The sequence below is a fragment of the Aethalodelphis obliquidens genome, unplaced genomic scaffold (genome assembly GCF_003676395.1).
Source record: "Aethalodelphis obliquidens isolate GAN/ISIS:26980383/991018 unplaced genomic scaffold, ASM367639v1 scaffold5, whole genome shotgun sequence".
Lineage (NCBI taxonomy): Eukaryota > Metazoa > Chordata > Mammalia > Artiodactyla > Delphinidae > Aethalodelphis > Aethalodelphis obliquidens.
The window spans coordinates 3,393,495-3,410,152 of NW_020837949.1; the positions used below are offsets into that span (position 1 = coordinate 3,393,495).

The following is a 16,658-nucleotide window of genomic DNA, read 5'->3' on the forward strand; positions in this document are numbered from 1 at the left end:
TCTATTTACAATAGCCAGGACATAGAAGCAACCTAAATGCCCATCGACAGACAACTGGATAAAGAAGAAGTGGTACATATATACAATGGAATATTACTCAGCCATAAAAAGGAAAGAAATTGGGTCATTTGTTGAGATGTGGATGGATCTAGAGACTGTCATACAGAGTGAAGTAAGTCAGAAAGAGAAAAACAAATATCGTATATTAATGTATATATGTGGAACCTAGAAAAATGGTACAGATGAACCGGTTTGCAGGGCAGAAACTGAGACACAGATGTAGAGAACAAACGTACGGACACCAAGGGGGAAAAGTGGCAGGGGGGTGGTGGTGGGGGTGGGATGAATTGGGCGATTGGGATTGACATGTATACACTGATGTGTATAAAATTGATGACTAATAAGAACCTACTATATAAAAAAAAATAAAATAAAATTCAAAATTTCAAAAAAATTGTATAATATGGGAAATATAGCCAACATTTTATAATAACTATAAATGGGGTATAACCTTTAAAAATTGTGAATCACTATATTGTACACCTGTAACTTATATAGTATTGTACATCAACTATATTTCAATTAAACCATGCAAAAAAAATTAAAAAAAAAAAAAGAAATAGAGTGAATATCCTTGTCTTATTCCTGATCTTAGCAGGAATACTTTCAGTATTTCACTGTTAAGTATAATATTAGCTGTGGGCTTTTTATAGATGCTCTTTATAAGGTTAGGAAAGTTTCTTTCTTTGCTCGTTGAATGTTTTATCATGAAAGGATTCTGAACTTGGTCAAATGCTTATTCTGCATCTATTGAGATGACCATGTTTTTTTCTCCCTTTATCCTATTAATATGGGTGTATTACATTGATTTTTCATATGTTAAACCAAATTTTTTTCCTGGGATAAATCCCATTTGATCATGGTGTATAATCCTTTTTATATGTTCCTGGTAATTTGGTTGTATTGGCTAGTATTTTGCTGAGGTTTTTGCATCTATATTCAAAAGAGATACTGGTCTGTAGTTTTCTTGTGATACCTTTCTTGAGTTTTGGTTTCAGGGTACAAACTACTCTTTTTCCATTTAAGTTTTGTGATTATAGTTTAAACATACCTCAAAATTTGCCTGCACTTCTTGTACGTATCAAAAATTTTTTTACATTGCATTTTTTCCCCCTTAAAGTCTAATACCCGTGTAGTCTATTTATTGAGGATGGGAACTTTTTTTTTTTTGTCCACACAAAGTGACACCTAATACGACAAGGGGAATGGATAGTTACACACTGTTTATATATGGTATAATGTTTTCCTATCATGACCCCCACATGTTTATCTTATGGGCAAAGGCTTTCTTCTTGCCCTAATCTCACCACTCTCTTGCTACTAAATTCTTACCACTCCATTAAAGCCACTTCACATGTTACTTTCTCCATGAACTTTATCATAAAGGGTCTCTCTCTCTCTTTCCTCCCAGCTTCTATACAACTTATGTTTGAAACTTTCAATAATCCATCTCTACATGTTTTTTTCTGTAGACTTTTGTGGACAATTTTTGTGTATTTTTCTTCCCTGAGAGATTTCTGATTCTGTTTTATACTTCCTTTATTTCATCAGTAGTATCTAATATTTAGTTTATCCTTAGTTCACATTCAATATATGTTGTTTTTATAATTTTCTTAATTCATCCTCGATAACACACCCAGGAATGCCATTAGATATATAAAATTATTATATTTATAATGACCATCTTCAAGCTCATCAAGCATAAATTAATACTTGTGAATTTTAATATATGCCAAGAATTTCCACCCAGTCAACAATTATCTAAACAAATTCAAAGCATGTAAAATAGATCTTTTTTATTGAAAGTGTATTACGTCATTTTAACGTATGGCACAATGAGAATTAGAACCTGGAAAAAATAAATTATATAATGGGTATTTACTTAGAAAAAAATCTCAAAGTAAACTTATGCCCTTTCTCCCTTATAGCAGCTTGCTTTTCCAAGAATAAATGTGAGTACCTGGTGTCAGCAGCACCACTGAGGTGACAATCAGGGAGCAGATGACCAGGATGACAAGCAGTGCGATCGCTATGCCTTTCCAGTTTCTTTGTGGAGGATTACTCCCCACCAGCTCCTAAAGCAACAGCAGGAAAGAGAAACTCTGTGAGTAAAATAAGGAACTAAAATAAGCCAGTGGATACACTTCATTCAAATCAAGAGCTCAGGCGTATTCTCATCCTTGAAACTATGATCAACTCCTTTCTCTGCCCTCTGCCTCAGGGTCCAAAGGCCCCAGGTTCTCTTCTCTATCCCATGGCAAAGCCTTATCTCAAGAAGAATTGGATATTATGTTTACAGCTTTTGTGTAACTTAATGCTTCTCCACCCAATAAACTAGATTCCACAGCATAGGGTGATTGTGGTGTTTCTTATTACAGCCAACCTATTAACCCCCATCGAATCAAACCCAAGTATGACGAATTTTCCAGCCCTAAGACCTCTCTCATCTTTCTCTTCATTGACATCCACATTGTTAAGTCCTATTTCAGGCTACCAAATTCAAACATTTATTTAGCACATACTATGTGCCAATTTTAATCAACGTCTGCCTACTTCTCACCATCCTGGGCCTTTTCTTCCTTCTATAGTTCCTCAAACAAAGCTGTAAGACTTCCCAGGTCTTGCTAGTGCACTGGGTAACCCCCTACCCCTTTTCTAGGTTTTAGTCCCCTCCAGGGGCCGCATTATAGCAGGTGTTGGGGGTATGAGGGGGACCTGGAGACACTGCTAAAGAACGCTAAAGGTTGAAAAGATCTAGGAAATTAATCAGGCATATTGGCTGCTGAGACCAAACTTTCAGTTCCTTTCAAATTAGGATGATTTATATAATTTACAGTCCAAACTAGGATCATTTGAGAGACAAAGGGGGTAATATTAATAATCAATAAATATAATAGTTACATACCAATAATTATTATTATTAATTATACAAGAGCAACTGGGACTCTCCAGGGCAAATTAAGTCATACGGTCACACTGCAAATGAACTACTGCCCCTTCTGCCTATACATAGATCACAAAATATTCTCTTATAGCGCCCACTATTGCGACTCGCATTAACTGCGAGTCAAAATGCAATAGGATGGAGATGGCCTCAAAAAGTAGGCAACGTGATATATAAATACACCCTTATCCAAGGCTGAAAGTTCATTAGAATGTATCAAATTTCTGTAAATCAAAATATAGATAATATTCAACCATGGGATAGTAAATAATATTTGACATCGAAATATTTAATATTGGCTATCTAGGTTATAGCATCAAGAAAAATCTGACTCCAAACAACTAATATTGGCCATCTAGGTTATCCAGTTAAGAAAAATTCTGAGGACCATTAAAACCTTAGCAGGAAAGTGTTCTACAGCTTTTAGAAATTTCTGCCAGTATGCTTGTTTGCCATTGAGAACTGAATTTGCCTACTAAAAAGTGGCTTTTCAGCACTTAAAAATAAGACTAAACATGAGTATGAAATTACGATGAAAGGTTATACTGAGTCAACCTCATTCCCTATTGGATAGGGTCTTCTATGGGAGGAAGTCGCTGGCCAGTGACAAGAAGTGATCAGATCTCACTGATTCAGCAGCTTTTCATTTCATTTACAGAGGAAATAAGCCATTCTCACCAAAGCTGTGAATAGCATAAATCTTGCAGTAGTACTATTCCTAAGACCATGATAGCGTACGTGATCTCCCACAGAACCGAAGTGGACATTTCTCAAACACTGTTCAGATTAAATCCCAGGGTAACAATCAAAACCATAACGGTTTCATACTCAAGACTGAATCTTATCAAGATGAAGAATGATGAAATTAGTGGTATTGTCTTCATCAGCTCAAACAATGGATATCTTCCAAATCTTGTTTCTAATAATAATAATCTAGGATTCTAAAATTTGTTTTAAATATATCTATTAGATGCACTGATAGAAGTTTATATGAAAAAAAAAAAACCCTAAGACTTCTGCTTTGCATCAACTTCTTGAGCAGCCAGTAGTGTAACTAATTTCCTTGCAAAAGTGTACTTGAATGATGTTACAGTGATGTTCCCAGTAGGTCCCTCCCTGGCCCAAGTACACTCACAATATGGTGTCCAGGTCTAGGCTGGATACTGTCAGAGATAACGATGGACAGAGTGTTTCTACAAAGAGGACCCGAAGACAGAGACATTGCAAAATATGTCATATGAAGTAAGGCTGAAGGAAGGGTTCAGACTCAGAAACCAAATACTTAGTCTCTATTTGAATTATTACATGCCAGACAGAGGACTTCTTCTGCATAGTCCAGATGCCAGAGTTAGAACCAAAAGGAAATTTCACAGAGACAGAATTATGTATCAAAAAACCTTCAGAATTTCTAACTACTAGTATTGCTTCATGACAGAATGGGCTGCTTCACCAGGACGTGAGCAGGGTGGATGAACAGCTCCCAGGGATCCAGGAGGGTGAGCCCAGGGAGGAAGGTGGATATAAGAGATCTTAAAAATGTCTAACACAGTGTACATTCTATGGACATACAGGGCAGGGAAAAGAAAGATGAAGAACCATGAGGTGGCTCCAGTAAGTGGGAAAATGAATGAAAGGACAGTTCAGAAAGAGGACAAAGACTCTGCTCCCTGCATGCTCACTGTGCTAAGAACAGAAAACCAATTCAGTGTGTATTACTGGATGGATGAATGCACAATAGGATAACCAAACAGGCGTTGATAGCAGAGACCACTTAAGTGAAGTGATTCTGGATCACTGATGCCATTTTTTAAGTAGAGATGAACCACACTTCTTTCAGGTAACATTCTTATTTTTAAAAAGCAGAGTAGGGCTTCCCTGGTGGCGCAGTGGTTGAGAGTCCACCTGCCGATGCAGGGGACACAGGTTCGTGCCCTGGTCCAGGAGGATCCAACATGCCGCGGAGCAGCTAGGCCCATGAGCCATGGCTGCTGAGCCTGCACGTCCGGAGCCTGTGCTCCGCAACGGGAGAGGCCACAGCAGTGAGAGGCCCCAGCAGTGAGAGGCCCGCGTACCGCACAAAAAAAAAAAAAAAAAAAAAAAAAGGCAGGGTTATTTTACCCACAGAAATGCAGACAGTCTTTAGCCAAATTTCATTTTCAGAGTGCATGTAATTTATTTTTTTAACTACACAAACAATATTACTACAATAATAATAGAAAACGAAGAAGAGAAAAAAAAAAACCACGAACCATCTTGCTAATGGTTCCAAGAAAACAAAAGTTTTCATTTTTCCATCTTCCTCTCCAGTCCTGGTCGATATGCATATTTAATTTTTACACAGGTAAAACCAGAACATAGATCTGGTTTTTGAGTTAGAATGCAGGTTAACAGTGAAAATCTAACTTGAACATCTAATTTGGCATCCCAGATTCAGACTTCCTCATCTTAACTTGCAGGAGTTGAATTATGGAAAATTTGAGTAGAACTGTTCTTGCTTCCCATGAAGGGCAAGAGAAGTTAATAAATTATCCCCTGAAATGCTGAGCTTCAGTAGTGTATCTCTCAACAGAATTACATATTTTTGCCTAGAATGATGAGATTGAGGCTGTAATATATTCTCTGTTCTGTTTGGTAATCATGCATATCTTACAGATGCAATAAAATGGAAAAGCATGTTTACAATTAAACACTGGCCTAAGAAGGTGAACAAATCTCCCATCCATCCATCCATCCATCCATCCATCCATTGATATTTTATCCAGGCTTACTCTGGCAAGCCCTGTTCTGAGACCCTGTTATGGCACTGTTATCAACCCGACAAGTCCAAAAGCTTTCATTTGTTCCATATTCCTTTCTTGTATTCTAGTGCAGGGATGGGGGACAAACAATAAACAGATAAACATACTAAGAGAAGAAAAAAAAACAGGACCAAGGGGGTCTTGTCACCTCTTTGTATATAAAGAGGTCAGATAGATTTCCTAATAAAGAGACATTTGAACAGAAACTGAAAGAAGTACAGCTGGGAAGAAGCACATCAGACTGCTGTTGACTAAACTGTGTTCCCCCTTAAATTCATACGCTGATGCCTTAAACCTCAATGTGATGGTATATGAAGATGGAACCTTTGGGAGGTAATCGCGGTTAGGTGAGGTCATGAGGGTGGGGTCCTCGTGATAGGGTTAGTGCCCTTATAAGAAGAGACACCAGAAAGCTTGCCTCCCTTCTCTCCACCTGTATACGTGGAGAAAAGGCCGTGTGAGGACACAGAGAGAAGGTGACCATCTTCAACCCAAGGAGAGAGCCCTCATCAGATACCACAGCTGGCATCCTGATCTTGGACTTCCAGTCTCCAGAACTGTGAAAGATAAATCTCTGTGTTTAAGCTGCCTGGTCTATGGTGTTGTGTTATAGCAGCCCCAGACAGAGTAAGACACGGGCTGACATCTGAGGGCAAACAATCCAGGTAGAGGGAGAGGCAGGAACACAGTCTGTAAGATAGTGTGTGCTTTGGTGTGGAGGACAGCAAAGAGACAGGGGCCAGGGTGGCCATAGTGATGTGAGTGAGACGACCACACTGAGCAAGGAGGGTGGGAGTCTAGATGCCACAGTGCGGGTTGGCTTTTCCTCTGAGTGCAAGGCATATGAAACAGCAGTGCATGAACCAGACTCCCACAAAAAGATCCCCAGGGGAGCTGCTTCATGGAGAGCAAAGAATATGGAAGCAAGGGTGGGCCCAGCAGGGACCCACTAGGAGGCCAGGGTGATGGAGGTGTGTCCCAGGTGGTAGTGGTACAGGTGGTGAAAAGTGGTGATCCTGGGCACGTAATAGAAAACGTCAGTCAACCATGCTTTTGGGAGCAGATAATACACACCTAGGTGTCAGGACACATTTATGTACCCCTTTTGCATTTAGAGCCCTCTCTGAGGCTACTGTCTTCTGTGCTCAAGTAAAAAGCCCTTTGCACATCACTCCAAAGAAAGTCTCCCCTCCTTCCCTCTACCTCTGAGCCAAGCCTAAGCCCTCCCCACTCTCTGCTCCAGGAACCATTTCCTCCTGTGTCCCAACCCCCCACCCCCAGCTTCGCACATACCATTGACTTCTGTCTCCTGACACTCCTCTCTGGCAAACCCCTTCGCATTCTTTAGTTGTCAGCTAAAATATCATCTCTCTCTGACATTTTAGGAAGCTGTGCCTGGTTTCACAGGCAGAGTTTATTATTCTTTTCAATTGGAAGCAACTGCAACACTTTGTAAATGCTTTTCTGTAACGTTATTGTGCTATGAAATGATGTATTGAATGCCTGTGTCATCGGCAGACTGGAAGCTACTTAAGGAAGTGGGCTGGATGTTCATGTTCCCAATGCCTGGTGCAAAGTCTAGGACACCACAGCGCCCAGGGACTGTGGGCTGAATGGATGAATGAATCCACAGATGCCTTTATGAGAAGGAACATTGTTGTTTGCCGGCACACCTGTCACAGACGCAACTGCTGGTTGATGCAGAAAGTAAAGCGTTAATACAACCCCAACTGCATTAACTATGCCATAAATAGCAATCGGTCCTAAAAGACGTAAGGCAAACTGACATCTAAGTCTGGCAATCCCCTTGTCCCTAGTGACATAACTGTTGCTCATACTTATTTTTAACTCAGGCAAAAAGAAAACGAACAAGGAAGTAAAACCAAACTAAACGCTTTCCTAGGTCGTTGGGTTGTTTTAAATATAAAATTCACCTTTCCAGAATGCTATTATCTTAGCAATTCATGATTAGAGCTTGATTTTTTTTTTTTTTTTTTTTTTTTTTTGCGGTACGCGGGCCTCTCTCTGTTGTGGCCTCTCCCGTTGCGGAGCACAGGCTCCGGACGCGCATGCTCAGCGGCCATGGCTCACGGGCCCAGCCGCTCCGCGGCACGTGGGATCTTCCCGGACTGGGGCACGAACGCATGTCCCCTGCATCGGTAGGCGGACTCTCAACCACTGCGCCACCAAGGAAGCCCAAGAGCTTGATATTTTTGTGCCAATTTTACAACTGAAATGCAAGAAATACAGATTAAAACAATGCTTACAGACTCCACCACGTCCCGTGAACTGATTCAAGAATAAGTCCACGGCATGCTGCCTCCCTAAAATCGATGTATCTTATCTCATCCTGAGCTCCATCTGTCTCACAGAATTCCCTGCTGCCTTTATCAGACTTCATGCCTTCTGATGAGGAGCAGAGATCCAAATGAAAACTCAGGGGTGATTATTTCAAAAGTAGAAACTGAGACTACAAAGGTGGAGAAAAGAAAGGAAGGGGTGGGACACTAGAGGAATCTAGAGCGTTGTTGTCACAGGATAAATGCAAACGTGTCTGAATGCCCATTATAATTTATGAAAATTATAGATACCTGAATAAACATTGCTTTACTATTTACTGCGCTCACTACCAATGTCCCAGCAACATCTGACATACAATATGGGGAAAAGTCAAAAGCACATTAAATTTCCTGTACTTGATAAAGAAAGTAAACGATACAGAGATCACATTCCTTTCATCCACTCTCTTTGCACCCCAAGCTCTAATGAGGAGAAATCAGCATTTTAACTTTTGTTGGGTACCCAAAGTAGGGTGACGCAGGTTGCAGCTGTGAGACTCCACCACAAAGCAGTGCATTCCTCAAGCAGCAATAACCGACTTGCATGTTTCCATGCATCACAGGCACTTTGTTTAATGCACTGTGGGTACAGCCTCACGTGGCTAAATGGACAAAGGAGCCACGGCCAGCAGAAGTGAGACTGGAGGACGATTTCTGCATAATACTGAGGCCTCTCCTAAAGAAGCCCCCCGTCCTAGGAGGTCAGAGCACGGGAAGCTGCAAGGGCAGGAGCGCTGGGCGTGGCGGAAGGAGAGCAGGGCCCGCAGCGACAGCCGAGGTCCAGGCCTTGCCAGCCGTGATGGGAACAGCTGGCGATTCTGCATTTTATTTCCCGTGGCTGAAGGCAGAGGGGTCAATCAGATGGCCCACTCACCACAGAAGGAGGAAGTGAATTCAGTTGTTTTTCTCACAATAATCCATCTTTGAGCCAATCAATCTCCTCTTCTATCAAGCAGCTTTCAGAAGACTATTAAGACTAGAAGACTGTTTCTGGCTCTCAAAATGGAAAGAGACCTTCTCTGGGATATCACTAGATCCAAGCTTAGGTCACTGAGAGTTTAAAATATTCCCAGAGAATATATGTGAATCAGCAGCTCAACAGAGACTGGATATCCTTCGCAGGGAGAGTTCTCCACTCCTTGAAATTCTTCCCTCCCGTGACTGTTGTTTTGTGTCTTCTAAGTACTTTGGGTGCTTTTGCTGGTTGTGAGCATGAGGAATAGATGAAAGCTGTGGCCACAAAATACTAATTAACGCCGATTCCATGTCGGTGACTCTGTAACTGACTATAGGGCTGGGGTGGGCTGGGCAGCCAATCCTGAAAGATGGAAGCAACCAATGCTGTGTGAGAGGGAGATAGTGCTAATGGCGAAGGGTGGAGCCTTACCCTCCAAAAAGCTTCTGTTGATTTCACTAATTAGAAATTAAATTTGGGGACTTCCCTGGCGGTCCAGTGGTTAGGACTTCGCCTTCCAGTGCAGGGGGTGTGGGTTCGATCCCTGGATGGGGAGCTAAGATCCCACATGCCTCACGGCCAAAAAGCCAAAAAACATAAAACAGAAGCAATATTGTAACAAATTCAATAAAGACTTTAAAAATGGTCCACATCAAAAAAATATCTTGAAAAAGAAAAAGAAATTAAATTTGGTTGACAGGCCCTTCTTTTGACGTCTGGCAGTTAATTACGAATCATCACCGCCTTAGTACAGAGAGGAGCTGACACGCCCGCGCTATCAGACCCATGCTCCGGTGACCCCTCTTTCCCTGGGCACTGTCTCTCCATCATCTTCCTCCGGGTTATACGGATGCCCCACTCCTTAGGTTATCCTGGGCGCTCACCACCTGTTCTCTGTCAGCCTTACAGACTGATCTGGGATCCACTCTCCTTTTCGCCTATGGATTTGGAAACTTCCGAGGTTGACTTACATAACATGAATTTAACATAACATTACCGCCTGAGGGCACAGCACTTTGAAATCGAATCCACCACTATTACTAAGGCAGCTGTCACCCTCTACCTGCAACTCAACAAAACTGTTGGAGGAGTAATCTCCTGTTCTACCAGTTCCTCTAGAAAAGGAAGAAGACCAAACAGGCAAAATATTGAGTGTAATTATCTATCTCTTAAAACTTCTTCTTCATTATTTTTTACTTGCAAACTCATCACCAGAAATGAAATTATTTTAGGCTCTTCAGTTTAACTGACTGTGTCTGATAGCTTCTTTATGAAATTAATTCAAAATGTTAAGTCATTCTTACCTTCACAGCTCAGGCTAACTTGGACCTATTTTGATAGAATGTTTTAAAGGTATCATGTTGTCCCATAAATCACAAAAGCAAGGGCACTACAACCCCATCACCATCGGAAGAAATTTCACAATATATCATGCCCAAGAGAAACCCCTTTCAGTAAAAATATGGCTATGAAAGTAAGTGGCAGCATTTAAAATCGAGCACTTGAATCTCACATTGCTGTGTACCATAACGATGCCTTCAGAGCATCTTTAGATACCGTCTGTCTTTGCCTTGACTCACTGAAACCCACAGGCAATTGTGAGACAAGTTTCCTATACCAGGGCAGCTTTTTAGCAAGCTCAACACGTCATTTCCCGATGTCACAAATCCCTGCAGGCACTCAATAAATATTAAGTAACTAACAAACAAGACTCAAAGGCAAGAACCACCGGCAATTTAATGACAGAGTCTAAAATAATTTAGCTCATTTTTTCAAAAGGGCTCGCCACCCTGATGCAACCGTCTGTCAAAGTACTAGATGCCTCTTGACAAATGATCCCAACTGCCCTCCTCTCCCATCCATGGGTGCCAGAGCTATGTTTCCACACTGTGAGCGCCCCCCTCACTGCCTCAGCCTCAAGTAACTGGCCCAAAATGGGTCAGAAGTCTGCTCCAGGATTTTAGGGGTGGGGTTAAAATACTGTAGTAGGGAAGAGCCCCTGTACTCTCTTACAAGTTAATCACTAAAGAGTGTTGCCTATAAGCTTCAATTATACATAACGGCCCATCTCTGGGAACCCTGCTTCCCAGGCAATAAGTGTTAAGCTAAAATACCTTTGTCTAGCTCACAGGAAACATCCTGACTGGGCCCACCTGCGAACGACTGCAGGGAGGAAGAAATTATCACATCCCCTCCAGAGGCTGATGGGAACCAGCACGTGTTTGATTTTATCCCCTCCCCTTTCAGTATAAAAAGAAGCCTGAATTCTAACTCAGGCAAGATGGTTCCTTGGGGAAGGAGTCCACCATCTTCTCGGTCTGCCGGATTTCCAAATAAAGATGCTATTCCTTTCCCCAACAACTGGGTTCCAGATTTATTGGCCTGTCGCGTGGCAAGCAGTACGAGCTTGGACTCGGTAACACTATTCCAATTTATTCTTGCCTTTGTCACGCAACACCAGGATGGAAGCGGAGGGGGGTGGCAGGAGGTGTCTACTCCCATATGGCATACAGCTTCGGAAGGAAGGAGAGCAGGCTTACAGAATATGAAGAATGAGTTACACCAACACACAAAGAGACAAGAAGAAAAGAGAGAGAAGAGTCCCTATTGGTTTGAATTTCTTGACCTAATTTTTCTCCCGAGGCCTAAATAATTTTTTCCCTTAGATTTAACAGCACACTCCTGTTTCTTTATGAAATATTTTATTTCCCATTTTACTTAAACTAGTGTGAGCTGATTTCTGACACTTGAGAACAAAGAATCTGACACGTGTCACTAAGGACGTCCAGCCCAGCAGCCAGGATCCAGTCAGCGCTCCGTTTCCAGGAGGCATCCTGTGCTCCTTACTGAGGTCGCACGCTCCACTGTGCACAGCATCTTATGGCCAAATCCACACTCGAAAATGAGGTGAAATTTTAACTACATGCTTGGTTTATAATATCAAAATAAAGAATTTTCTAATTGGACACATAGTTTTCTTTGAAAAGACCAGCTTTTCCATAAGTACGTATAGTTACTTTTCCCAGGGAAACGCTGAGTGAAATTTAGCAATTACCTTCACAGATCCCCAAGGATCCACACTTGTCATTACCCATCAGTGTTGGAGTGTAGCCCCCTCTGTGACAGGAGGGGCTCATTCAAATGAAAGCAAATGCCAGCCAAGACAGCTGGCACAGCCAAGTGTTCATGAGCATCTTGAGAGGGTGGACTGTTCCTGAGGTAGTTACTATTTTTAGGTCCCAATTCCTCAAAGGAAAAGCTCCAGAATTTTTAAATTATAGCTGGCCTAGAGTGGCTCTGTTCAGTAGATCCATATGTAACAGCTATTTTTATAATCAAGAATGGTCTATAGGGCTTCCCTGGTGGCGCAGTGGTTGGGAGTCCGCCTGCCGATGCAGGGGACATGGGTTCGTGCCCCGGCCCGGGAAGATCCCACATGCCGCGGAGCGGCTGGGCCCGTGAGCCATGGCCGCTGAGCCTGCGTGTCCGGAGCCTGTGCTCCGCACGGGAGAGGCCACAACAGTGAGAGGCCCGTGTACCACAAAAAAAAAAAAAAAAATTAAAAAAAAAAAAAAAAGAATGGTCTATAAGTTACAGATGTAGAAAACAAACTTATGATTTCCAGGGGGGAAGTGGGGGGAGGGATAAATTGGGAGATTGGGATTGACATACACACACTACTACATATAAAATAGATAACTAATAAGGACCTACTGTATAGCACAAGGAACTCTGCTCAGTGCTCTGTAATATGGGAACAGAATCTTAAAAAGAGTGGATAAATGTATAACAGATTCACTTCCCTGTACACCTGAAACTAACACAACATTGTAAATCAACGATACTCCAATTAAAAAAAAAAGAATGGTCTATACCAGCATTTTCATATAATTCAGTCTAATAGAAAGACATACAGCGTCAGAGAAATTATGACCTACAGGGATACAAGTGATAAACTATCTTGATGCCATCTGCAACCTAATCCCCTCTGCCATGTAAACTAACACGTCCACAGGTTTGTGAGTTTGGGAGGTGGACATCTTTGGGGTGGGGGGGAGGTCATTATTTTGCCAACCACAGGGTGTATTCCACGTAATGAAATGTTATACCTCAATGGAAATACCAACCTTCTACTACATGCACAGCCAGAGGAAGACCACAAGTATAACTGTGAGTTGGATTAGACGCTAAAGAATATACACCGCATAATTCCATTTACGTAAAGTTCAACACTGAGCCCCAAATATAGGGCGCACCCTTGAGTCTATAAAGACAAACAAGAAAGGAATTTCTATAAAATTCAGGATGTTGTATAATTTAGGGGGGAAAGAGGAGTCCCAGCTGGAGAGGGGGAGGCAAGATGCAGGAGTTTTAGAGGTGCTGGCAGGACTCTCCCCTGACCTGGATGGAAGTTACAGGGCTGTGTCAGGCCACACTCACCTGCTCCGCTATTTGCTTGCATGTTATATAGTTTTTATATTGTAGTATTTCACAGTGCAAAGGTAAACCATGCACAGTGTATAGCAGCTTTGGGACAGAGCACTGGCCAAGAGGGGTGACATAAGGAGACACTTCCTAGCACTCACACCCAGGAGGAAACAACATCAGGCCAAGGAAATGACACCATGCGACATGTATGATGGCCAGAAAGACAAGGTGCTGAGAGAAAGTCTAATGATGGGGGGGTGGGGGTGGCCAGGGTGGGACCAAGGCAGCAGGCAATGCTCTCTGAGGAGGTGAAATTTAATTTGAGCATTGCAGGATGTGCAGGAACTAGTCAGGTGAGTGGCTGGGAAGGTTTTCCACGTGGAGGGAGCCCAGTGCAGAGGGCATGAGCCTGGTACTCAGTGTACCTCTGGCGTGCGGTGTCCAGGATGAAGCTGGAGGGGGAAGGCACTGATAAAACCTGGCCGGTTTTGTAGACGATGCCATGTATTTTGTGTTGAATCCAAAATGCAACTGGAAGTCAGTGAAGGATTCTGTAAGCCACTCGTAATAACTTCTAGAAGGCAGGCATTAATTGTTTATTTTATTTATTGACATCAGAAAAAGTACACTGAGAAGGACCAGGATTGGTTACTTCTCCCATTGTGCCTAAAATATGTCAAATATCAGGCCAAGGTGAAATCAAATACCTCCAAAAGGAAAATATTTACATAGCAACTATTAAAATTATTGAGAGAAAATAAACCACACAAACTGAACCGCGGGATCTCCCATTACAGGACTCCAGTCTACTGTCTAAATGTATTTTCTTTCTAATATTTATTCACCATGAACAGCACTGACATAAATTTCTTTTATGTATCATGGACCATTTACCATAAGTAGAAAGTAGCAACAAATTACAAAATCAACGGTGCATGTATCTCAGGATGGTAAAACAGCTTTCTAATCATTGTATTTCCATATCCAGAGGACGACAAATGACTTTAAGACTGCAAGAACAAGTTTCAAATAACATTTAGCAACTGACACACGCCCATCAATATCTATCACGTCAGCCTGTGGGATGCACACACCCATTTCTGTTCTACTGGCTCATTTACTTAATCTTCGTTATTGGTGGCTCTTATCTTTCATCAAGGGCACAACAAAGATAATAGTTGGCCAGTAATTGCCCAAGGAACCTAAGAGTGGACCGAAGCAGAAAGCACGACTCTTGAGTGGTCCCCAGGTCACTGAGATGGCAATGGGGCTGTGGTGAGGAACCCTCACCGGTGAAGTTAGTGGGACACGGGCCGCCCTGCACAGCCCTTGGGAGGGAGTCATAAGACCACTTGGGATGGTGTGATTCCTCCTCTTTCTGCCTCTGCTGCTCCCTCAAGGCCCCTCCACCACCTTGCTCACACGGCTGATGCCCCCTGAATCCAGGATTAATTGATCGATTTTCTTTTTTTAAATTGAAGTATAATTGATTTAAAATGTTGTGTTAGTTTCAGGTGTACAGCAAAGTGATTTCATCATACATACATATATATCCATTCTTTTTCAGATTCTTTTCCCATATAGGTCATTACAGTGTATTGAGTAGAGTTCCCTGTGCTGTACAGCAGGTCCTTGTTTATTTTATATACAGTAGTGTGTATATGTTAATCCAAACCTCCTAATTTATCCCTTCCTGCTTCCCCCTTTGGTAATCATGAATTTGTTCTCTCTGTCTGTGAGTGTCTTTCTGTTTTGTAAATAAGTTCATTTGTATTGAATCCAGGATTTCAATGAAATTCCCTGCCCTCTGGCACAGCCACGAGCACAAAAGCAACAACAACAAAGAAGGTTCAGAGTCCAAGAAGCACCGTTCAAACAGGCTGAAGAGAGTTTCCCCGGTGGTGCAGTGGTTGAGAGTCCGCCTGCTGATGCAGGGGACACGGGTTAGTGCCCGGGTCCGGGAGGATCCCACATGCCGCGGAGCGGCTGGGCCCCTGAGCCATGGCCGCTGAGCCTGCGCGTCCGGATCCTGTGCTCCGCAATGGGAGAGGCCACAACAGTGAGAGGCCCGCATACCGCAAAAAACCCAAAACAAACAAACAAACAAAAAACAGGCTGAAGAGAAGCAAATACCCAGAGAGGAATTCACTCTGCTCTGCAGACCAAAAGATAAAGCGCCCTGATTAGAAAACGCTAATGATCTCAGTAACACCGAGCACAGCGCAGGGAGCAGCTCAGAACAAAAGGTGGAGAAAAGAAGAAATATGAATAAAAGAATTTAAAATGCACTGAGGGAGAAAAATGGAAGAGAATATCAGACACAGGACGAGTGAGAAGCACCTGGTGACACTAAAGACAGAAGAAGCAGCTGGAAGAGGCCAGTCTGGATCCCTGGGTGGGGCAAACAGCAGGCACATCCAAAGACCTGCAGGTCCTACGGCATCTGGGTGCAAAATCACGCCACTGCATTAGTAACAAAAGGGAAAATGCAGTTTACGGTGTTGGTTTTTTTTTAACAGCAGCTATTTACATGGCACATTCTTAAATAATTTCTAACTGAAAATATTAAAACAAAGTCTGCACTTGAAGTGGCAAAATTTTAGATACCTGTAAGTTACACACATCAAGAACAAGCCAGGTAAGTATATATTTTAAACCAAATTCATACTGTTAATTTTTTATTTTAATTTGATCAATCCAGTTTAAGTCATTACCTTATTATGATCCAATGTCTTTAAATACTGCACTTAAACTTAAGGATATCATTACTGCTGTGACAGGTAAAACTGGTTTTTTTTTTTTTAAATAACCACAATTTTTGATGTATTCAGGAGACCCAAGGCATGGGTTTAACCATGATGTGTAGAACACGAAAGGAAAAACAGAAATATTTGTTTTACTTTGGATATTATGTAACAGATGAAGAGACCCTGTGGGGAGCTTAAAGGGAAGCAAACAGTGACTATCTTGTTGGAAAATTGGATCTACAAGGAAATGTCAAGGTAATTAGTCTACTTATCTGAAGAAAAATGGCCCAGACCAGAACTTAATTACCATCTCCAAATATAGCCATCCAAAGATTTTTGGACAAAAGAAATAATTATCTAGTCCCTAGGAAAGAAACAAATTAACAC

General features: G+C 42.0%; 1 protein-coding gene across 1 annotated transcript in view; it reads right to left on the reverse strand.

Annotated features, from left to right (window-relative positions):
* The window catches only part of DPP6 (dipeptidyl peptidase like 6), a 772,535-nt gene that overhangs the window by 404,226 nt on the left and 351,651 nt on the right, over positions 1 to 16,658 (reverse strand). Inside the window, exon 2 of the mRNA XM_027101408.1 lies at positions 2,021 to 2,135. Coding sequence (XP_026957209.1) covers positions 2,021 to 2,135 — 115 coding nt within the window. The remainder of the gene's footprint in view (positions 1 to 2,020; positions 2,136 to 16,658) is intronic.